The 24,014-nt window shown below is 40.1% G+C and overlaps 1 protein-coding gene across 48 annotated transcripts in view; it reads left to right on the top strand.

Annotated features, from left to right (window-relative positions):
- Positions 1 to 24,014, top strand: part of SIPA1L1 (signal induced proliferation associated 1 like 1) — a 360,404-nt gene that overhangs the window by 240,895 nt on the left and 95,495 nt on the right. For all 48 annotated transcript variants that reach the window (XM_070593958.1, XM_070593937.1, XM_070593976.1 and 45 more), the window contains 3 exons: positions 4,643 to 4,773; positions 9,912 to 10,100; positions 23,755 to 23,929. In XM_070593958.1, the coding sequence (XP_070450059.1) occupies positions 4,643 to 4,773; positions 9,912 to 10,100; positions 23,755 to 23,929 (495 nt within the window). The remainder of the gene's footprint in view (positions 1 to 4,642; positions 4,774 to 9,911; positions 10,101 to 23,754; positions 23,930 to 24,014) is intronic.

Genomic DNA, 24,014 nt, shown 5'->3' on the forward strand with positions numbered 1-24,014 from the left:
TGCACTCTGCTTTTGGCAGCCTGGGGTTCAAAGGCCTGGATTCCCGGCGCAGACCTACACACTGCTCATCAAGTCATGCTGTGGTGGCGTCCCACATACAAAGTAGAGGAAGACTGGCACAAATGTTAGCTCAGGGCCAATCTTCCTCAGCAAAAAAAAAAACAACAAAAAAAAACAACCACAGGAAACCAGACCAGAATCTCCATCTATACTGATGAAACAGAAATAGATGAAGAACAAATAGAATTGCTTCCTTGGAAGTAACAGCTAGAGCTCTTTTTCAATGAAAAAGAGATTGTGCAGAAACATCAAACACACATGTAAGTTTAAAAAGATCTTCGCAGAGTTATCAAACCAGAGATGCCTTTGTTTGAAGATAAGAGTCTGAACAAAGTATTAGAAGTTAGTTTATAATCATCTCATGAATGTTCCCCCAAATCAGAAATGTACTTAATCAGCAGATGGGAAAAATTGCACAAAAATATAGTTGGGTTTTGATGACACAAAAAAAGTTTAAATGATAATTCTTTATTTCTATGTAGAGTTTAGTTTCTTTTTAAATAACACTATTTTATCTGCCAATTTATATTAAAGTGATTGTTTTAATATTTATATTTTTATAAATTTACGTTTTTTGTGTTGTAGTGTTTCTAAATTTTTGCATTTGAAATATATTAAATATTTTATTTCAGTAATTGTGTTTTTGTGAATTCTTAGCATTTTTAAATAAAATATTAGTATTAATATACAAAATTAACACTTTAAGTTTGCTCCAGTATTCAATCGTTCTTCTAGAGGATGTCTAAATAATATTTCATTTGAGACCGGAAGGATAAGAGAACTTAGGCAAATAAAGTGGAATTGTGGGAAGAATGTTCTAGGCACAGTTTTTCAGATGAGAAAGGGCCTAGTGAGTTTGAGTGGGAGAAATTCACTATAGTTCGTTCAAAGGGATGATGGAAAGGTCTAAGTTGAGACTGGAGTGTCAGGCTCCTGACAGGGAGTGAGGGCCTCTGGGAAACCATGGAGCTATCCAAGGACCCTGGGGGAGCCAAAGAAGGATTTTAAACTTAGTAGTGGTCAGATTTGCGTTTTAGAAGGATCCTCTGTGAACAAATTGGATAAAAGCAAACTGGCTAGAAAACTTAGAAACATCCAGACAAATGATGATGAGGGTAAGTCAGTGGCAGTGGAATGGGAAAAAGTACGTCGTGTCACTTAATGACGGGGGTGCATTCTAAGAATGCATGGTTAGGTGGTTCCATTGTTGTGCGAACAGACCTAGATGGTATAGCCTACTACACGCCTAGGCTATGTGATACTGATCTTATGAGACCACTGTCGTATCTGTGGTTCGTTGTTGACTGAAATGTCGTTCTGCAGCGCATGACTGGAGAGATTCGAGAGAGATTTAGGAAGTGGAATTCACAGGGCATGACAGTGTGATGTGGTGGCAGTCCCTGAAATTCAGACTGCAGCAAGAGCTGGATAGGTTTATGTGGAAGGTGCTGGGTTCACTTTTGCAGGTGCCCGTGGGACAAACAAGTAGACAGTTCCATTGGGTGGAAGCAGAGATCTGGGGCTTAGAGGGGTCTGGAGTGGGCATGAAGACTTTTGAGAGTTGTCGACATTGAGATGGCAGTTGAAGTTCTGAGAGTGGATGGAATATTCCAGATAGGAAGGTGAAGAGAAACTGAGTAAGAACAGGCAGAGTAGTAGAGGGAAAATCAGGAGAGGGTGGTGTCATAGAAGCCAGGAAGAGTGTTTCTAGAAAAAATGATCAACTGTGCCAGATGTTATGGAGAGTTTCAGCAAGGTAAAGATCAAAAGTATCTATTTGTTTTGGACTTTAAGGCTGTCGTTGGTGACTGTGCAGTGGAAGTCAGATTTGGTAATTCTAAGGCGAGGAATTAGGCAGCTCTTTTGAAGAAGTTTCCAGTGGAAGAAAAGAAAGAGGAGATAGCTGAAGGTTGATAAGGAGTTGAGAGTAAGTGTTATATTTAAAGATGAGGGAGACTCGAACCTGATTACATGATGACAGGAATGAGCAGGTGGGGAGAAGATGAAGATGAAGAGAGGGTGATTGAGACCTCAGAGTCCCTGGGGAGGTGGAATGAGTGGAGGCCAGAGTTGAAGGGGAGATGGGGTTTTGGATTGTAAGGAAAAGGGAGCAAAGGCTGGATCCAGGTAAGTTTGTGAGTATGGTGGTGGAAAGTGAGGACAGTTGCTTCTGAAGTAGTTTCTTTGTTTTCTTTGTGCTGTGGACAACAGTATCATTTGCTGAGATTGAGGAGAAGGTGGTTGGGGGAGGCTGAAGGAGAACAGAGAGTGTTTGAAATATCTGCTCTGGAGAAGGGGAGCTTGAGCCGACCAGAGACAGGACAGCTTGAGGACGAGTTAAGGTTATTGATGATGAATTGATGGTGGCCCTGTATCTTTGTGAATTTCCCCAGCAGCAGAGGTCAGCAGTCTCACCTGCTCTTCCTAGGTTTGTGCGTGTGTTTGAGGAGTTTTAGAGAGTCAGGTTTCATTGGAGTCCATGAAGTGCAAGGAACAGAATATAATGGATGTGACTCACACTCATCTTTGACACATCCACTGTTCTGTGCTGCGGTACTGAAATACTCTCTGAAGTTATGGAAGTGTGTTAAGCTCTTTGCACCTTTGGTAAATGGCCCCAGATGGCTGTCTTGTTTTGCTTTAAGTTCTTGTCTGCTTTTTTATACTATTTCTGTCTCCTCCCTTTCTGTTTTCTTCCCTGTTGTCAGTTGTTCTCTCACATTGCTGTCTGCATGCAAGTGTATATCAGCCCTGCACACTGGATTTTGTCAACATCTGGAATTATCACACCTCTGAATAAAGCTGTGGGCTTGAAGACCAGACAACCAAGCTTATTAAAATTTGTGCAAAGTAAGAGTAAATAACCTCTGAGTGTGATTCCCATGTGCTGTGCTTTGAGGGTGTACATGAGTGTTTGTACATGAATTTTGTGCCATTTATTGGGTCGTTTCTCAGTTGTCCATATATGAGATGTTTGTTGCCTGTGTTCCCATTGTGGTTTCTTATTTTGAATTTCCATGGATGTGATAATATTCTTAAGAGAGCCCTCAATGTTTATGATTATGTTTTTTATAATCATTCTTTAGTACTTGAAAAGTGTTTTCATATGCATTACCTAAATTTTAAAACGGCGTGATTAGATATTTTATGCTGTTGTTTCTTCTTATTCTCATGGATTTTCAAATACTTATGTATTTTGTAAGGGAATAACATATCTTTTCCAATATGTATACATTTCGTATGAGAATAAGCTGCCATGTCATGACTCAGTCATTTAGCCATGTCACGTGTGAATGAAATAGACCAGTGTAAAGTAAGTATTTTGGAGGTTTGAAAACTAAGTTATCTACTCTAGGTTTTCATTTATTTCTGTGTTTTATGGACTTCCTCATCTGTGAACATATCATATATGTAGCAACAATTTTAATTTTTTAAAGAAGTATATACTTAGATGTACAGTAAATATCACTTTTTAAATTTTCTGTAAATTAATTTAATTTTGATCCTGACCTTCCTTCTTGTTAAGAGGAGGGTAGATTCGGTACTAGTCATTTCGAGACGTTCCCCGAGCCCCAAGGTTGTGCTAAGGTTTGGGGTCTTGAGCAATGCCAGAGCATTGAGCAGAGGCCCCTGAGTCGTCATCAGTCACCTGGCCTCGCTGGTTGCCTAGGAGAGGCCTGTTGTCCAGCCGCACATGCCCTCCAGTCTTAGTGGCTTGGCTGGATGCCTTTTGTGCTAACGACATGGGGACCATTGGTGAGGCCCAGAGCCATGGGTCTGGCCTTCTCCCTCCCTGGGGCATTTTGAAGCTCTTTCCTCTGAGACCCTACCCCATCCTACTCGGGCTACCTGGGAGCAGAATGCTGCTGAGTGACTCACAGACCTTTCTTCTCTCTCCAGTCCAGGGGGAAGTCTTTTTTAATCTGGGGGAAATCCCTCCCTCCTCAAACGGTGTTCTCAATAGGTTGAAGGGTTTTGTTTGTTTTGTTTTGTTTTAAACAAAAGCTAAGAAGCCTTGACGCAAACCTTCTCTTAGGCAGAGATGCACACAAAACATAACCTCTTTAGATGAGAGAAAACATAAATTCTTTTTTTAGATAGCAAGTTGCAGAGCAGTAAAAAAACTCAACAGGGGGCCAGCCCCGTGCATAGTGGTAAAAGTTGGGTGTGCTCTGCTTCAACGACCTGGGTTCCTGGGTTCAATCCTGGGTGTGGACCTATGCCATTCATCAGCCATGCTGTGGCGGTGACCTACATACAAAATAGAGGAAGATTGGCACAGATGTTAGCTCAGGGCTAATCTTCCTCAAGCAAAAAAGGAGGAAGATTGGCAAGAGATGTTAGCCCAGGGCAAATATGCCTCGGCAAAAAACAAAACAAAACAAAAACAGGCCACCTCTGTCAGTGTTACCTCCTCTGAAATGAAACCTGTGTAGCCAAGTCTGTGTTTTTATAACTCATTGAAGAATATTAATATTTGTTAAATGTGTTTGTATTTTATTGATATACTGTGATTTCTGAGTGATCTAAATATCAAGCAGAATGTAACATTCTAATTTTGTTTTGTCTTATTTTACCTAAGAACACTGGAACTATTTTGGGGCTGATGAAAATCTTGGTCCGGTGGCTGTGAGCATTCGAAGGGAAAAACCAGAAGAAACAAAAGAAAATGGATCGCCATACAACTACCGAATAATTTTTAGAACGAGTGAGGTAAGTTGTAAAAGGGAAAGACTTGAGGCTTAATTGAAGTGAGACTAAAATAGAGCAGTAGCAGTAACAAAGCAATTAAATTTAATAGCACATGGCTACAGATGTCTTCAGAATCAACAACAGCCCCTTTCATTCATTCTAGTGGTGGGGGGTGACATGATGAATAGATCTGGATCCTTTCTTTCCATCTAGCTCTGGGTAGATGCAATAAATGAATGGGAGTTTTGATTCAGAGGAAGATATGTCCGTTAAGTGTGGCCCGAGGAAACTGGAGCCCTCAGAATCCCAAATGGGATATTGCGTATCCTGCTTGGGCAGCCAGAAAGCACTGAGCCAGCTTGAGGAGCCAGGGTACTTACATAGAGAGGAGGTCACCCAAGATGTAACTCACTCTTCCAAACTATTGCTTAGGACCTTTCCTGACCCAAGAAGAGGGAAAAACACTCTTTTCTTCTTCCACTTTCGCCTAGTTCTCTCTTGGACCTGTTCTCTGAGGCCTAGGGAACAGACTATTTGAACCAGAGACTAATTATGGAAGATAGAGGCTCTTGGAGCTCCTTAGGAATCTAAGAGCACAGAATATGAGTTTTTATTTTAAAACGAAATTCAGGTTGAAAAAGAAAAGGAAAAATAAAATAGCCAACAAAACATTTTTTTAAAGAAACTCATGAAGAAATTTAGGACTGTAAGGTTCTTTTTTTGTTTTCTTTCTACACATGTGTATAGTTGTGCCAGTTATCAATTTATTGCCTCTCCACGCCTAATTCACTTTAGGATTGTTGTTTTGCATTAATGCCTAACACCCCCTTGAGGTATCCAGAAAATAATGGTTTTGAAACTAGTTTAAATAGGGCATTTGGCTTCGTTTCCCCTGTTGAATGCAAGGCAAGTTTTAGGGGTTGGCTTCACTTAGTAATTCTTCCTAAGCTTGAACTCTGGGGAAATTAAAAATAGGATTTTTAACGGCAAGACTTTAATATCTAATGTGTTGTGTACAGCGGCCTGAGAGAAATGAAGAGCTCACATGCTCTGGAGTACTTTTTCTCCATGCACAGCTAACCATCAAGCATTGTAAGTTCTTTCGTTGAACATGAAAAGCACAGAGAACACACTGTGTTTTGAAGTTGGCTGTAGGTATTTGCTCCTCTTTGGCTTCTCAGATCCCACAAGATCTCTACGAGCCTCGGTTACCTCCCTCCCAAGTGTTTTCGTCCCTCCTATTGTTATCTTTTTCCCCTCCCAAGGCCGCTCTGATTTAACTCCCCCTCATATTCTTCCTTTTCTGTTTTTTTTTTTTAAAGATTTTATTTTTCCTTTTTCTCCTCAAAGCCCCCCAGCACATAGTTGTGTATTTTTAGTTGTGGGTCCTTCTAATTGTGCTATGTGGGACGCTGCCTCAGCGTGGCCTGATGAGTGGTGCCATGTCCGGGCCCAGGATCCAAACCGGCGAAACCCTGGGCCACCACAGCCGAGCGCACGAACTTAACCACTTGGCCACGAGTCCGGCCCTTTTCTGTGTTGTTATTCATTTAAATTCCTCATCTTGCCACTCTCTTGTCACCCTTCGTGCAGAATTGAAGCTTTCAAAATCGGCACGTTCTTTCCCAGATCCTGTCACTGGTTTCCGTGATGGTCCCTCCAGCTTGCCTTGCCGGCACTCCATGTCCAGTCCCAGCCTCTCTCCCCAATGTTAACTCCCATCCTGAGTTAACGTGGTCCCTCTGCTGTGCTCGGTGGACCCCGCTGACTCTTGCCTTCCCCACCTCTGTTATTCCAGGCCTCGCCCAAGATGCTCTACCTTCTCTGTCTTGCACTTCAGTCCTTTTCCTGCTGACCTAGTTGACGTCCTTGGGTCCATTTCCTTACTTAGCAGGGATCCTTTTGAAATGCAATCCAGATCTTGTCATTCCTCAATTCAAAATCCTGTAATGGGTTCCCCTCTCCTTCTGAGTAAAAGCCAGTCTCCTTACTTGTCTAGGAGCCATGCACATCTGCTTCCCACCTTGTCTCCGATAACTCCCCCCGCTTGGTCTTCTCCGGCCACGTCAGGACGCTGCCTCAGCGCTTGGGTACTCCCAATTCCTCTGTAGTAGACGCTTTTTCCCAGGCATCCTCTTGGCCAGAGCGCTCTCATTTCCTTCTGGCCTTCACTCATGGATCACAGGGGCCCTCCTTGACCACTGGATCTAAAATTTCTACACCCTCATATCCCCATTTCATATCCAGTTCCAGCCTGTATTATTTTTATGAACACTTAACACTGTCTCACATAGTGTGATTGTTTATTTTGTTCATTTTCTGTTTCCCCATCTAGAAGGTAAGCCCCGTGAGGAGGGGGCCTTTGAGTTGGTCATCACTGCATGCCTGATGCCTGAAATAGTCCTTCCCTCCCTCCCTGTTTCCTTCCTTCCTTCCTTTAATGTCTATTTAATTGCCACTAGCTTTTCTGTAATTTTTTTCTTTCCAATAAAAGTAATCCTTAAATATGGCTTAATTGTAGTATCTTTATGAAGCTTTTCATAGAAATAAACTAACAGAAGTCCTTTGATAGAAATATCTCTGGACGTTGATCCCGGTCCACAGCTCCCGCACTTTGTGGAACAGGCGCTTCGCTCTTCTCGTTCACTGAATGCATAATAAAGTAAGACGCCATTGTTACGCCTTTGTAGGGACTGGCCATACTAGTAATGTCTCATGTTAATAAATATGTCGAGAAAAAGGGAAACATGGTCACCACAGGAACATTCTAGTGGCTTCAGTAAATGGCATCAAGATAACAGAAGTACAAAGAAATCTCTTTCATTTGAATAGAAATAATCACTGTGTAACATAAACGAACAATAAAAAGACCTCATATGTGTAAGCGTGACCGTTTATGAACAGAATCTCATGGCGTGTGAGTGCTTTGAAGCTTAGAAGCACAGCGTCTTATGAAGATTCCCTTCTTGTTTCTGGAAGTCATTACGAAAGTATCGGTCATACCAGCGATTCAGATGTAAAAATGAGCCGTTCTTTTTCTCCTCTGCGTTGGCTTTCCTGAGGTGAGCCTCTGGCGCAGGACTAGCCAGGGTTAGCATTCCTCGGCTTGGTTTCTCAACTGAAAATCCTTCCAGCCTTTGTGGCTTCCTTTCCCCCGCACGGTTATCTCGTGGAGGGAGGAGCACAACAACTGAGCTGCCCAGCACTTTCCTGTGATTTAAAAAAGAAAACAGAACAGGGCCGGCCCCATGGCCGAGTGGTTAGATTTGCGCACTGTGCTTCGGATCCTGGGCACGGACATGGCACCGCTCATTAGGCCATGCTGGGGTGGCATCACACATGCCACAGCTAGAAGGACCCACAGCTAAAAATATACAACTCTGTCCTGGGGGACTTTGGGGAGAAAAAGGAAAAATAAAATCTGAAAAAAAAAAAAAAGAAAGAAAGAACAAAAACTCGGTTTCTGTCAAATTAGATATTGTCATGGGAAAATGACATTTTTTTACACACTTGTTATTTGAAAACGTTATGTATCAAGTGAAAGAAAAAACACTAATCAAATTAATAGGCTGGAAATACCTCGAGTCGCTTTTTCCTGTATTGAGGGTGAGGTGTTGGTAAATCTTGCGTTTCTTGCCCTCTTCTCTCTTCTCCGTCTGTTGGTAAATGTTGCAGATTTTATTTCCTTGGTGACTCTTCCTTTGGTTTCCAATTTCCCTGCTGATCCTCGGTCATGCCCTCTTCTCCTGCTGCTTGAAGACTATTACAGCTTCCTTCTAGCTATATTCTCTGCCTATGCGTTCCTCCTCTTGGACTTCATCTTATTTGCCAACTTAAATTTCCTTGAAGTGTATGTCATCGTCCCCATTCACACGCGTTCTCAGGATGCCGGTTGGAGCCTGATGAGGTGCCCACCCCTGAGCTGGCAGCAGGCTCTGCTGCCCTGGGGCTCTCCCCGACCCAAAAGCTTTTCCCCCCTCACTCTCCCTCGCGCTCTCTGCAGATCCAGCTAAGCGGCAGCAGTGGCCATTGCCCGCTCACACCTGTTCGTTCTTATCTTTGTACCTTTGCTCTCTGACATTTTCCTTTTGCAGAATTTTTCCTAGGTTTCATGGCTCCTTTTTAGTACCACTCCTTCCAGGAGGAACTTTCCTTATGCCCTGAGCCACAAGAATCCATTTTCTGCCTTTAAACTCTCTTGGGACCTGGACTCGTTACACTTTTCTTAGTAAACGTATCCTTCTGGATTGCACTTGTGTGTTCTTACCTCTCGCCTTCTCACACGCCACACCCTCCCTCCTCGTACTCCCCTCTTAGCTGCCGTAGCTCCTGTCGCGGTGCAGTGCCTTAGAACCTACAGGCTTCGTGGAAATTTGTTCAATGTAGTGGGGTTGTTTCCTTAGGTCACCAGACAGTGTGTAAGCTATATTAACAACTTGGCCATGTGAAAATTTTTGCAAATTAAGACTGCTTTAGGCTTCCCCTCTGGTTAACTTTGCTCCAGCAGACCTTCATTACATTGGGAAATTTCTTTCCCCATTTTCATAGTTCATAATAATGGAAGCTGTTTCAAGAAATAAGGGGAAAATCTAAAGTAATTTCAAATGCCGTTGACTGTACTGCTGTACTAACTATAATTATTGTCCTATTGTGGCAGCATTTGGGGATATGAATAGTTTATGCCTGTCAGCAGTACATTATGTAGTTTAAAACTTGATCCTTCCTTTACTTTTTATAATGCAAAAAGGTATGACATCTAAATTCTGAGCATTAATTGTTCAGTTATTTCTCTGAGAGATCTCCTTCTTAATTTCCTGGTTAGTGTGGTTAGCAGCATTTGACAGCCATAGAGAGACCTTGACCGTACTGAGCTCTATCAGGAAGTGCTGTACTTGGCATGGAAGTAAATGTCCTCAGAAAACTTGATCATGAGTCCCTCTGGACTTGCCTGGGTCTTCTTGAAAGTGTTGGCCTCATTTGTCATAAACGGAGTATCCTCTATCACTTCCCTGGTTCCTTCTCCCTCACTGGCTTAACCGATCAAAAGTCATTCCCAGCTCCCTAAAGGGGACCTCAGTCTAGGCCTGCGGCTCTTATGCTGTGTTTGCTCATCTCACACGCCCAGAGAGGCCTCACCAGAGCACGGGTCTCTCTTCCAGCTCATGACACTGAGAGGTTCAGTTCTGGAGGATGCCATTCCCTCAACGGCAAAGCACTCGACGGCCAGAGGGCTGCCCCTGAAAGAAGTGCTGGAGCACGTGATTCCCGAGCTCAATGTCCAGTGCCTGCGGTTGGCCTTCAACACTCCCAAAGTCACAGAGCAACTCATGAAGCTGGATGAACAAGGGGTAAGTGTGGCTCCAGGGGAGAACATTTCTGCTGCTCAGGTTTCCCATAGGCTTCTAGAATGTGGACCTTAATATTTCCTTTCTGACAGGGAAAACCAATACATTTATTGTGAAGGATGTTCTCTTTGCAATTCTTTTCTTTTCTTTTCTTTTTTTTTTGTGAGGAAGATTAGCCCTGAGCTGACATTTGCTGCCAATTCTCCTCTTTTTGCTGAGGAAGACTGGCCCTAGAGCTAACATCCATGCCCATCTTCCTCTACTGTATATTTGGGACACCTACCACAGCATGGCTTGCCAAGCGGTGCCATGTCCGCACCTGGGATCCGAACCAGTGAATCCCGGGCCCCTGAAGAGGAATGTGCGAACTTAATGGCTGCACCACTGGGCTACAGTTATTTTCTTTTTTCTTAACTCTCGAACTCGGAACATTTCTCATCTGCTAAAAGTCTCTGTCAGAATTGATAGATATGGTACTGTAACTACGTTTGACTCTTTTGGTAATCTTCTGTAAATGCAGTGTATTTTTCAAGTACTCTAGGAATAAGTAATAGCAATAACAGTGATAATAATAGCAGCTAACCCTAATGGACATATTTGCCAGGCTCTGTTTTAAGTGCTTTAATGTGTCATCCCATTTAATCTCCCAGCCCTATGAGAGTGGTGCCATTAACACCCCTGTTTTAGAGACAAGGAATCGGAGGCACAGAGAGATTAAGTAGTAAGTCCAAGTTCACGCAGTGAATAAGTTCAAAGCCTGTACCGTTAAGTCCCTACACCACACTGTTCTTAAAAGCTTAAATTTTTAAAGTGCATTATTACCACCAAAGATGTGTTTTAGCTAAGATTTCTAAATGCAAAATTTTAAAAATTTGAGTCTTAAGTAGTAACAAAATGAAAATGCTCAAGATTTTCTCACCTCCATACTTCCTATACCTTCATGTGGGGGCCCTTTGGTCAAGATGCAGATGAGTGATAGGATAATCCATAGAGACGCAGCAGAAGGGTAGAGAATGAAAAGTTGTGATCTGGCAAATCTAACTAGAGAGTTGCGTTCACATTCTACCTGGAATAATTTGAACATATGGGCTGGTTTTGTTAGATGCTGTAGTTATATGCTCTTACTTTAACTCTTTGAATATTTCAGGCATATTGCATCCTGGCGTAGGGAGGGGCAGTAGCTTTACCGTTGCATTTAAAAAGAAATTCCCCCAGAAGTAAAATTGGTCCACAAATGTCATTTTATGAACAAATTTTTATGATACGTCCTTAATTAAAATTTTCTATCTTATTAATAATGAATAGGAATTCAGAAAAATCAATTTCCAGATATATTCTTTTAATTCAGCCAATAGGACTATATTATGAAGCAATAGTAGGATGTAACTTTTCTAATCATTGCTCTCTCTGTCCCTTCATTTCACTTGTCATACAGCCAATGTCTATTCCATACATACATTTCAAGTAGGCTATGAGTATCTTTGTGTATAACATGTAAATATGGAGCCCTTTGAATGCTTCAGAAGATGACTGATGCATAAACTTAACTTTTTGAAGGCTGTTTTCCATAAATATTTTGAACATTTATTCTAACAGAAGAGAAATAGAAGAGTGATGATTAGGTTCAGCTTTATGGATTCGGTCTTTTCAGTTACTCTGCCTTTCAAGGAGAATAACAACATTTAGACATTGATAATAGAATCATATACTGAACATTCTGAATTCTACATTAGAACAGATTATTTTGTATAAAGGAGATTTTTATTGCCATTTTCCCCTTGTTTCACCCATATTACGTAAAAAGGGGTGCCCCAATTGTAGACATCTTATGGGATCTCTAGCACCTTTTGTGCCCTCTCTCAGTGGTTGCGAAAGGCTGCACCACAGATGGGGCTGATCTGTGATGTACACTTTAGGGGCCCATCAACACAGGAGAGAGAAGAACACTACAGCGAGTTTAACCTAAAACTAAATTTATTTAATTCACAAAACTGTCCATTATTCTGAAATTATAGGCTGCTTATTCTTGGGGAATATTAAAATATCCTTTCCCTCACAAATAATTAATGATAATGTGTTAGTTTGTTTTCTTTAATGCCTTTCCTTGGCAAAATTAAAATTTGACAATCTAGGTGAGTCTACCGGATTTTATTTTGGAAATTTTACTACACAGTAGAATCTAGAAATTTAAAATCTGCTATTCTGTATGAGCAGCTCTATATCTGGGCAAGGGGACCCCCCCCCCCCCACCCCTTGGCCTCTGTCTTCATTTATATCTCCATAGCATTCAAAGCTAGGATTATAGATAGAAAACAGATGACACACATACTTAGGCGTTTAGTCTGAGGAGTCATTTTTTTGGGAGGAAATCTTGTTACGGCCTTGGAATCATTTTGAGAAACTGGATTATTTTGGTGCCTTTACAAATACGGATTTTAAAAAAGAAATGCTTATAAGTGCAGGAGATTACACATTTGAATCATGGCAAAGCATTTTTAGTTTCCATCCATGTCATCATTTTTTAAAATTTCATGCTTTATATGTCGTTATATTTAAAGAGATTCATAGTATGACACCACAAAACTGGACTTACAGAAAGGAACTTTTAAATCTCCCTCTAAATTTGATTTAAATGATTCCTTTAACATCTTTTCTGCTTAAAGCAGCTTACATAATTATGCCTGGAAGAAGAAATACTGTTTGCTTCCTGCATTGTGGCATTTTGCCTTGTAGATCTTTGGTGCTTGTTTTCTCATTTTATCACTTTTAAAAGCTGAAATGAACAGAAGAACAAATTAATATCTTATCTATAAAATGTGAAAGGAAGCATTTCACAAACATATAAAAATTTGTTTTTCCTTTGACTAGATTCTGTTATGTTTGTGGAAACTGAAGTAGGCATTTTAATTCCCGACGTTTTAGAAAATGAATATATGCTTTGTGGCTTCTCCAAGCTTTCACATTCTCCTTCCTGAGACCTCGCTGGGCCTGTTGTTATTTATTGATGTCCATTTCCATGATCATATAAAGGACAATAAGAAGATGTAACTAACCTACCAATGATTTCATACTGTCAAGAATTTAGAACAGTTTGTGACTCAGAAAATTTGGATCAAGTCTGGATTTAGTTTATCCATCATGGTCCTAGATCTTCATTTATTAGATAATTGAGAGCATCTCTTGTGATAAAAAACAAATTAGATAAATATATGTGTTAACTTATCACACTGTTCTAAGCACTGTCCTGGCATCGTCTGGTTTCCTCCTCACAGCAGCGCTGCGCGGGAGTTTCCAGTTACTGGCCTGTGTTGCCACTGAGTGGATTGAGACTTTGAGAAGTTCTCAGTACCGTTTCCTTTAGTAGGCCTGAACACTGAATACAAATTTGTATAATACTACCTTTCATTTTTAAGATTTTCAAGTGTTCATACACTTTTGCATATCTCCGATTATTTTGACCCTCAACACTACGCAGTAAAGTATCAGGAATCGCATTATCGAGTCAAGCCAACTTTTTAATAATACGGCTAATTCAGTTACTTTTAAATTTGCCATATCAGAGCCAGTTTACTTCATCAGTCATTTTAAAGACACTTTTGTCTCCTCTACTTCGTGCAAGGGGAATGAGAGGTCATAATGCCAAGTCCTGTTTCAAAGAGCTCACATGTGTGAAGCACTTAGCACAGTGCCAGGCACATGGTGAACACTGGAGAGATACTAGCTGTGGTTGGTTAATGATAAAATAGTAACTCGTGAGTAGCCATTTACGTGCACCCTCCCATTTAATCTTTATTTGCATCCTGTGAGGGAGCTGCTAATCTAGGTAGTATATTTCCTTTCATAAGTAACCATAACTATTTCAAATCCAGTAAATGCTTATTAAGTAACCACTGTTTACAGATTGTTAAATACAGTAGAAAATAAATAGGCTAGTAAGACACAGTCCTTACCATGAAGGAGACAAGGTCCTAAATTACTGTGATGGAAGTCAGGTTGAATAGAATGAGTGTGATAAGAGAATGCAGACCAAGAGCAATGGAGGTGCAAGCCAATGGGGCCAAGTCCTGACTAGTGAGATGGAGTAGGGTGCGATGGGCCCTGGGAGGCAAGAGGACTTCGTCAGGGCAGAGAAGCAGCAGAATGGTGATCTAGACTCAGGACAATGAGAACAAAGCACAGTGTGTGGTTATTGGGCAGTAAGCAGTCCAGCTGAGCCAGGAGTGTGAGGCACATGTAAGAGAGTAATGGAAACAGACATTTGTTATTGAGCAGTGACTAAGCCAGACTGTGCGAAGCGATTTACGTGAATTATTTTAGTTAACCTTCGGAATCCTTTGATGTAGGTGCTGTTATTGTTTTGTTTTACAGACAAAGAGGCTGAAAGACCGGGTCTCGATTAAGATCTGGTGGAGGCAGCTCTTGACTCCCAGCGTTCAGATTCCACAGCCCACTTTCTTCCCCAGTACACTGCATACCCTGTCCTCCTTTTCCCTCCTCTTGAGTGGGAGAAGAGACTGGAAAGATGGCTCCAAGCTTTATTGCTGTAGGCTTGAGTGCCCAATTTTAAGTATAACCTGTTAAACTCAAATAAAATTGGAGTAGAGCTTAAAAATCTTTAAAGTACAATTGCCGGTTTGCGGTAGAGAGAACTGGTAGTTCTGTTTTCATTAAGAAATGGCAGGTTTCATGTACACGGTAGTGGTTTTACCTAAATGATTATCTTCACTGTTTTTCTAGATACTCATTAAAAATGCAAAGAAATGAAAATATTTATTGGGTTCTCTATTCTTCAAAATTATGCCCTTGAAGTTATGGAAGTTAAAGGAAAAAAGTGATCATATCTAATTAGGTCTGCAAAATATATCGCAAGAATAGATGTAAGGAAAGAAGCGATGTTTGATAATGATAGCACTGTTCTTTTGGTTAAGGATATGGATGAAATTCTAGTCTGACTTATATTCATTGCCCTATTGCATTATTTTATTGAGAATAAATGAGTTGACCAGCCACTTTCTTCTTTGATTCAAGCAGCTAGATTTAAAGAATGAACCATAGGGAAAACGTTTTTTCCAAAACCCATTTTCTGTGAATGAAGCTTTGGCAGAACAATTCCTATATCTGAAATTTTAATCTTTTTTCAGATTATGCTATCAGCTAATGCGTGTTTAAAGTTCAGGTGGTCACCAAGTTGGTTCCAGACAACTCATGGATCTGTGTATACATTATCAGGAAGGAACTATACATGACAGTCATCAGGTCAGGGAAAGAAGGCAATGGCAGTGGTCACTTTGTCTTGTCTGTTCATGAATAATGATTCCTCTGCGCTGGCTCGTCCATGCTCCTTTGCCTGGCTGAGGCTGGGTTGGATGCCTGGCTGGAGTCCTTGCTGATGAGAAGGTTCTGTGAGTAACGTGACTGAGGGCATCTGGGAGCATTTGGCTGTAGAGGACTGCAGTGTGCAGGGGTGGAGCTCAGCGTGGCTCAGACGTGCAGTGAGGATTCTTTGGTTCACAGTCCAAAAGGACAGAGTAACTGATTGCAGATACTTCAGTCTTCTTGATGTTAAACTGTGGGTTGTATTTTTAAATTCCACTTTAAATGAAAAGTTAAACTAATTTTTTTCCTACAGGACATCTTAACTAGCTGATAGCTTCAAATGGTCCAAAAATCAAAGTAATAATGTTTACATCAGGGGATCCCGTTTCTACCCTGTGCCTATCTCCTTCCCTCTTTCCTCCCCCATAGTTACCACTATTAGTTTCTTATGTATTCCTGTGTTTCTGTATACAGAATATCGCCAAGCGTGTATATATAGTTTTATTTCTCCCTTTTCTTATCAAAATATAGCATGCTAGAGACATTAGCTTTTTTCACTTTGTAATATATTTCGGAGATCTTTCTATGTCAATACATAGAAAGCTTTCCCATTGTTTTTCTTGCTGCATAATACCCTATTATATTGCTGTTCCATAGTTTATTTTATCAGTTTCCCTTATTGATGGGCATTTGGGTTGGTTCTAATCTTTTTCTATTACAAACAGTGCTACAATGAAGAACCTTTTCCTATATAGTTGAAATTCGTCTTAATGTCAAATCAAAACAGGTACATTTATTATCCATTTAATATCCAATATGAAGCTTTTTATTTTTGTGAGAAATTTTGCACAGCATATTATTGTGTGTGTATAGAATATTTCCTTTATGTTATGCGAAAGATAAAAATGTTAGATTAGAATTAGATTAGAATTAGATTAGAATATGTGTGTGCACATACACGTAAATAATTTTGACAGAATCTCTCAGATTTTTTTTTTATAACTTTCCTACCCAGTATCCGTTTGTCATTTTTTAAAGCAACTTGATTTTTGTTAATAATTTCGAGGATAAATTTTCTAACTTACATTTTTTGCTCCCAACACTGAATGTTTCCAGTCTGTTTGTCATTGTTTTTGGAAGACAGTATAGCAATAAATTGTTAGGAGGTAGTTAAGAAAGTTTTCATGTTTATGAAGAACAAAGCAAAGTAAATGCTACCATGTGAATCATGAGAATTTAAAAAACGATCAAGGTCTTCACATCCAGTAACGGCAGAGTAGCGTATTGCAGACCAGCCCACCCACTGAGAATAACCAGAAACACTGGACAAAATATTTTTTAAAGATAGCTTTGGGATTTTGCTTCTGGAAATGTGAAGTAGGTGTATTTTTTTCCCTATTCTTCCTGCTAAGTACCGCTAAAAATCTTGTATATTGTATATAAAGAAAACATAAAAGGAATCTGCAAGGTGGAGAGAAGGAAGCAAATTGGCTAGGGATTTTGGGATTTGAGGAACGACATAGCGGTCATTCATGATAAAAACTGGAGTAGAGAGGAACTTCTCAACTTGATAAGAAAACATCTACAAAAACCTACAGCTTAGATCATACTTGAGGATAAAAGATTTGATGTTAACAAGGCAAGGATGTACTGTCACCATTGCTATTCACTGTGATACTGGAAGCTCTAATCAGCACAATGAGGCAAGAAAAGGAAATAAAAAGCATGTGGATAAAGGAAAGGAAAAAATAAAATTGTCCCTATTTCAGATGACATGATAATCCGTATAAAATCCCAAGGAATCTACAAAAACTTCCCAGAACTATGAGATTGTGTTCAGCAAGGCTGTATGATTCAACAGCAGTTAGATTTCTTTTAATGAACGTGTGGAAACTGAAAATAAAATACAGTTCCATTTATAATCCCTCAATAAAAAATGAAATACTTGGGTATATATCTAACAAAACAGGTATAGAACTTGTATGCTGAAAACTATAAACCACTGATGAGAGAAATTAAAGAAGACCTAAACAAATGGAGAGACGTACCATGTTTGTGGATTGAAAGACTCAGTATATTAATGATGTCCATTTCCCCTTAATTGATATACAGTTTAACACAATTAGTATCCAAATCCAAGCAAGGTTTTTTGTGATTTTAGACAAGATTATTCTGAAATTTATATGGGAAGACAAAGAACTAAAATAGCTGAAACAATTTTGAAAAAGAGTAAAGTGGGAGAAGTCGTTCTACCTGATTTCAAGACTTATAACAACAGTAATCAAGACTCTGTCTTCTTATTGGACGGATAGACACATGTATCATTGGGACAGATTAGAGGAACCAGAAATAGCCCCACACACCTATATCCAACAGAGTTTTGACAAAAGTGTAAAAACAATTCATTGGAGGAAGGATAGACTTTTCAAACAAAGATGCTGGGACAATTAGACAGCTATAGACAGAAGAATGAACTTGACCTGAACATCACCCATTATACAAAAATTTGTTCAAATGGATCATAGATTGAAGTGTAAAATCATAAAAATTTTGGCAGAAACACAGGAGAAGATCTTTGGGATCTAGGGCTTGGTGAAGAGTTCTTAGACATAACGTCAAAAACTTGCTCCAGAAAAGAAATAATTGAGAAAATGGACTTCATCAAAATTAAAAACATCCTTCAGCGCTTTTTTCTTTGGACATTTGCTGATTTGTAAGAGGCTTGGGGCTTAAGCTTAACATACAGCTGCAGATAAAAAGTTAGGTGACAGATCAGAGTGTTTGCTGAGTTCATGAGGGCTGCAGAAATAAAAGCTGGAGTTCAAGGCTCACTGGGGAACTCAAATCGGTAAATCAAATTGAAATTCTAGAACTGAAAAAAAAACCAAAAGTTAAAATCTCAGTAGATGGGTTTAAGATCATATTAGACGTAGAAGAAGAGAAAATTGATAAATTGATGATGTTACCAGAAAAGTTTTAACTGAAGAATGGAGACAAGAAAACATGAGAGATACAGAGAAGTGCCCAAAAGGCGTATGAGCCACAGTGAAATACATATATGTAATGGAATTCCAGGAAGAGAACAAGAGTTAAAGCATTATTTGGAGGACAGAGCCAATATTTGAAGAAATACTGGTAAATTTCCCAAACTGATGAAAGATATAAATTAAGACAGATTCAAGGAGCTCTGCCTGCCCTAAGCAAGATAAATACAAAGAAAATCAGGCATAGGCCCATCATAATAAAAATTGCTGCAAATAAAAGAAAAAGAAAAATCTTAAAAACAACCAGAGGGGGAAAAATGCCTTCAAAGAAGACCAGTAAGACAATTGGCTATTAAAATTAACCATTTGCTGGGCTATAAACCATAAAGAAAAGTAGAAGCCAGGAGATATTTCTAGAGAGCTGGAAAAGAATAACTCTCACAATGAATTTTACCCAACAAAAAATGTTCTTCAAAAATGTAGGCAAAACTAATTGATAGTGGAAAAAGATAGAACGGTGATTGTCAGAGGCTGTTAGTTGATGCAGGAATGGACTACAAATGGGAAGTGGGAAACTTTGGGGGTGATGGACATGTTCTGTTTCGATTGTGGTGGAGATTTATTAGAACTCATTAAATTGTATGCCTCAAATGGATGCATTTTCCTGTAAAGAAATTATATACTGATAAAGTCTGAAGGCAGATTTCTGCTTCACTGGATTTATCTTCCCATCTGAAACAACTTTTAAAAACTAGGCAAAACAATGAAACAATGATTTTTATGACCTTAGACATTAGTCAACAAAGGTCAGTGATCTCTGGGAGGTGGGAAACAGATGAAGTGAACTATGAGATCACGCCAGCTTTCTGCCTGGAGAGTTTCCAGGCTGCAGTGGGGAGGGGCAAACCAGTTGAAGCCCAGGAGTCTCCATGAGTCGAGACTGAGATGAGAGTCCAGAGGGGCCAAGGAGGCTAGGATTCGAAGAGCTGAGTACTAATAAGTACATACGTTTGCGGAAATTACTTGAAGACAGGGTAAGAATCACCCTAAGGGTTTAGGGAGGCAAATCCTCAGTCCTCTCGCATGACTGGGAATAGTTTCTGCTCCCAATAAGCAGACAGGAAAACTTCATAGTTCACATGGCATTGGGTAGAGTCTCAGACTGGCCTCGCCTCAATAGTGGGGAGAAATTATCCTCAAATTAAACGCTGCTCTCATATGACCTAACAGAGTTGAAAACTAAGAACTGAAAGGATCAAACTATGTCCTAGAACAAAGCTCAAGCACCCTTCCCGGCCCACACTTTGAGAAGTGCTATACAGTGAAATACCCCATAGCAACTCTTAAAAATTTCTGGATTAAGTCAGACAATTTAAAAGGTTTTGTAAGAGTGTAAGAATTGGGTTATTCTCCTGGTCTTTGCTGCCCGGTGCTCTTCCTCTGGCTGTGACAGCAGGGAAGAAGAGGTGAAAACGCAAAACTTCTTAACAGGTCTCTGGGAAGCTGGTTATTCAGATCTCTTTCTGTTGGTAGAGGGCTTTGACTTCGATATCCATCATTCGGGAAACTCAGGCTCTGTAAGCCAGATTGCAGTACCTGTCTCTTTGATTCTGCATTGTAGTTCCTACTTAGCAGAGGAAGGGCAATTTTATATACTGTTGGTTCCTAGCTGTGGGAGTCCAAGTCACTTTTGGTGGGTGTTAAAAGACGCTTTGTCTTATTGAGATTCAAGAGTTTCATCTCAAATATAACCTTTGTCCTGTTGGACTGACCATCATCACTTTTATAATGCAAACATTTGTTGAGTCTCCAAACTCTTCCGTTGATGCTCCATATGAACAGTTGATAGGCAAGCATGGAGTTGTATAGCATGACTCTGAGATTATCCAAAGGAAAATCCTAGGCTGTTGTTAAAAAAAAAAAAAAAAAATTCAGCTGAGTAAATGTGAAGATCTAATTGGCTTTATTCAGTGATTCGTGAATGGAGCAGCATCCCGTCTAGCAAATAGAAAGGAACTTTGAGGAGCTGTGCAAATCGGAAGTTTTTATAGGCACAAGGGGGCAGAAAAAGGAAGTTCAGGGAATTGTTTCAGGCAAGGTCACCTTCCTGTAGGGGAAGGATGTGGGAGGGTCTCTCAGGCAGATTACCTCACTGGTGCTGATCGGGTAATTCTAGATTGACTAGTGAAAGCTCACATTCCCTGGAGGGACTGAGACTACATTAGGTTAGGTGTCTTGGTTTGCTGACATGGGACTTAGCACAAATGCCTCCAGTTTGGGCCTATTGTTTCTTTTCTAACACTGTCGACAAACCCAACCTATTCCTAAGATGGCTTCTGGTATCATCATAACTCTGTTTTGAGCATTACATTGAAGTATTATATATTATACATGTATATCATATATGTAAATCCATACAGACATGTTTCTGTGTGTCTCAAAAAAAAACGCTGCTTTATATAACCTCGTAAGGAGTCAAACCCCCAAACCATAGCTCTAACTCCATTTACATTTGCTCTTTATCTTGAAATGTTCCTTACTACATTTACATAACTCCCCCTTAACAACTTCACACATTCTGGCAGGGAACGTGCTTGCTAAGTAAGGATTCTAGCCTGAGTTCAGAGAATGCCGTCTACCTTGATTTGATTGCAGTAGAAACCGAGTATACAGTCGTATTGTCACCTTAGAGCACAGAGCAGCAGTGACATTTGGCACACTTCAAACCAGAAGAAATTTGACATTCTAACAAATTTCCTAATCCTCTTAAAGGAGCCTTCCTTTCACAACCAGCAAAAACTAGCTCTCCTATCTGCAGGTGGAGTTCACTAGAGTATGAGAAATCCGACAAAAGAAGGCAGCCCATTGTCTCATTGTCCTTGGATTCCGCTTCTCCAGTGGCTTTGGGGAAGTTTCCTTACTTATCTTCTCTCCCCAGTGAACTCTTTTTTTAAATAAATGAATCCTTTTGAATGTTGCACAGTGGAATCTTAGGCGTTTATCTAAGAAGTTTTACAAAGCCAGCCGAAAGTCCAGTGTCACTGCGATGCTTTCTGTTGAACAGGGTGACTTTTGTTTTACGTGGTTGCATGAGAAGCCTGATCTGGGAGGCACAGAGCCAAACAGCAAATAACTCCAAGCCCCTTCCTTTCTCCAGATTGCTTCATCGCTTTGATAGCTTTCCCTGCAGGAGGAGAGTAAGGATGTGCTGTATTAAGGACTTCTTTTGTTACAGACGGAGAGCCTACCACTACTTTTTTATTTCTTGAGATCTAATCGGGTAGGTACTCGGCTTAATTCTAAAGCCAAGAGGAAATCTCTACCTGTGGGAGTTTCCCTCCAAGCATTAGCCACATCAGAAGCAGGCCAGCTGAGAAGAGAGTGAAATGTCAGTAGTGTGCAGTAGGTTTTTCTCTGGTTTCGTTTGTTTTTCCTACATGTGGTATACAAAAATGAACAAGGTCCTAAATGCGTTTCTGTTAACAATTACAGTGACGTAGCACTAATGTGAGGTGGGATGCTGTTTAAAAACTAGTCAGATGTCGGTATATCCAGTTACTTGCAAGTCTGAGACTCGGAACTCTACCTTCCACTCACTGGAGCAGGCAGAGTAAGGCAGGGTCACCTCTGCAATTACGGAACTCCTAGGGGGCTCTCCTGTCTGTGGCTCAGGTCAAGGCTGTCGAGCTTCCTTGTCAGCTAGACACTGTTGGAGGCAGGAACACAAGCACAAGTTTTTCCCCGGTGCCGTTTGCTGTGTTGTCACTATTCTGAACCATTTGGTTTGGGAAGTCGAAAAGAGCACTTCAGGTTCACAGTTCCTTGTGTAAAACGATAGGGGCTGTATATGGTTCAGAGTTCAGAAATTTCCAGATTTTAGAAGGGTAATTAAATGCATGCACCTCATAGGAATATTTCCAGTGGAATCTGGGGCAGCACCCCACCGTCAAGCACATTAATATTTCCACAGGAAAAAATATGAATATTCACACAGAGAGGAATAAATTAAAAGTATTAATGTCAGCCCATATCAAGTTTTGCTGCCAAATGTGTTTGCTTAAATATGGTTTTTACCTTTCAACTTCAGAATTGCAAATAAGGAGCTGTGGGCATATGTTGCAGTGATAGAAATAGAGCAAGACGAGCCTGGTGGAGTTCTGGTAATATTTAATACAGCCGAATCACAGGACTGACAAGTTGTGGTCTTGCGTCTCTCTAATGGGCTAGTTACTTTCTCTTCCCTTCATGTACCTTCTCTTTGCTTATCTGTCAAACAGGGGTAATAAATGCTTTATGAGGCTGTTGTGAGGATAAGCTAATGTATGTTCAATACTAAACACAGTGATTGGCATATACTGAGTATTCAATAAATGTGAGCTGTTAGCGTTTTGCCTCTTCCCTTCTCCCTTTCCTTTCATGAGATAAAAATTTACTGATGCAGTGGTTGCAGTTCCACTCTGGAAAATAGGCCTAAGTGGAAGGGATTGCCCTGATTTCAGTGGAGAATTAAAAGTCTACATTTTTACATTGAAAACTCATTTCTTGTTAAATGACTAATACCACCTTGAAATTTGTTTGTAGAATGACTAGACTTTTTAGTGATCAATAGATGTTTTGATAAAGTTATATCATATTTAAATCTCTTGAAAGCTTCGTTTTAACTATATTTGAAGAACGGCTATTTGCCACTAGCTGAGTTGCCATTATGAAGCCCCTTTTAACGTTTCTATCTAGGCACTCATCTTTTAGAAAAATATTTAAAAAGTGCATGGTTGATGATGCTAGTGCTCTAACAAAGATAGACCCAAGGTTCGTAATTTAATATATTAGAAAAATGGCATTGGGAGATGTCTTTTCCAGTTTAACAACAACAGAAAATTGCAAGAACATCAGTGGGCTTTTTAGTGCAAAACAATGTATTTTAAAGTATCTTGTAAGGTGGACTTCTGCTTTTAAATTTGTAAAGGCCTCTGTTTTTAAAAGAGGGAGCTCACTGAAAAGGAATTGGCTTTTTGTTGTTAGGTGCTTTTTTTATAGCCTCATTTTACACTTCATAATCCGTTAACAGAAATTCCCTGAAGTATAAGCATCTGTTCTAATGATGCATGATCTTCACATACAGGAAATTTTAACTTATTTTTCTGACCTTTTCTCCTAATTCATGAAGATGATAATTATAGATGCTTGCTCTACTTTATTTTTTGGATTAGAGATAGAAGAATTAAAACAGAAGGCTTTCAAGAGAAGAGAGGTGTTAGCTCTTTGATGGGCGTGTGCCCTCCAGGAGTTATTGACGATGAGGAGGGGTAAAGTGGATCTGCCTGTATTAATGTGCATTGTACTGCCTGCCTTCACAGCTGAACTATCAGCAGAAAGTCGGCATCATGTACTGCAAGGCTGGACAGAGCACCGAAGAAGAGATGTACAACAACGAATCCGCCGGCCCAGCCTTTGAGGAGTTCCTTCAGCTGCTGGGAGAACGTGTTCGACTCAAAGGGTTTGAGAAGTATCGTGCACAGCTTGACACCAAAAGTAAGAAATACTTATACCCTCCTACCAGGCATATTTGCCTCCTGCTGTGTTTTTTCATTGGCTAAATTGCGTGTGAAACAGCCTT

This window comes from Equus przewalskii, chromosome 25, assembly GCF_037783145.1.
Source record: "Equus przewalskii isolate Varuska chromosome 25, EquPr2, whole genome shotgun sequence".
NCBI classification, from domain to species: domain Eukaryota; kingdom Metazoa; phylum Chordata; class Mammalia; order Perissodactyla; family Equidae; genus Equus; species Equus przewalskii.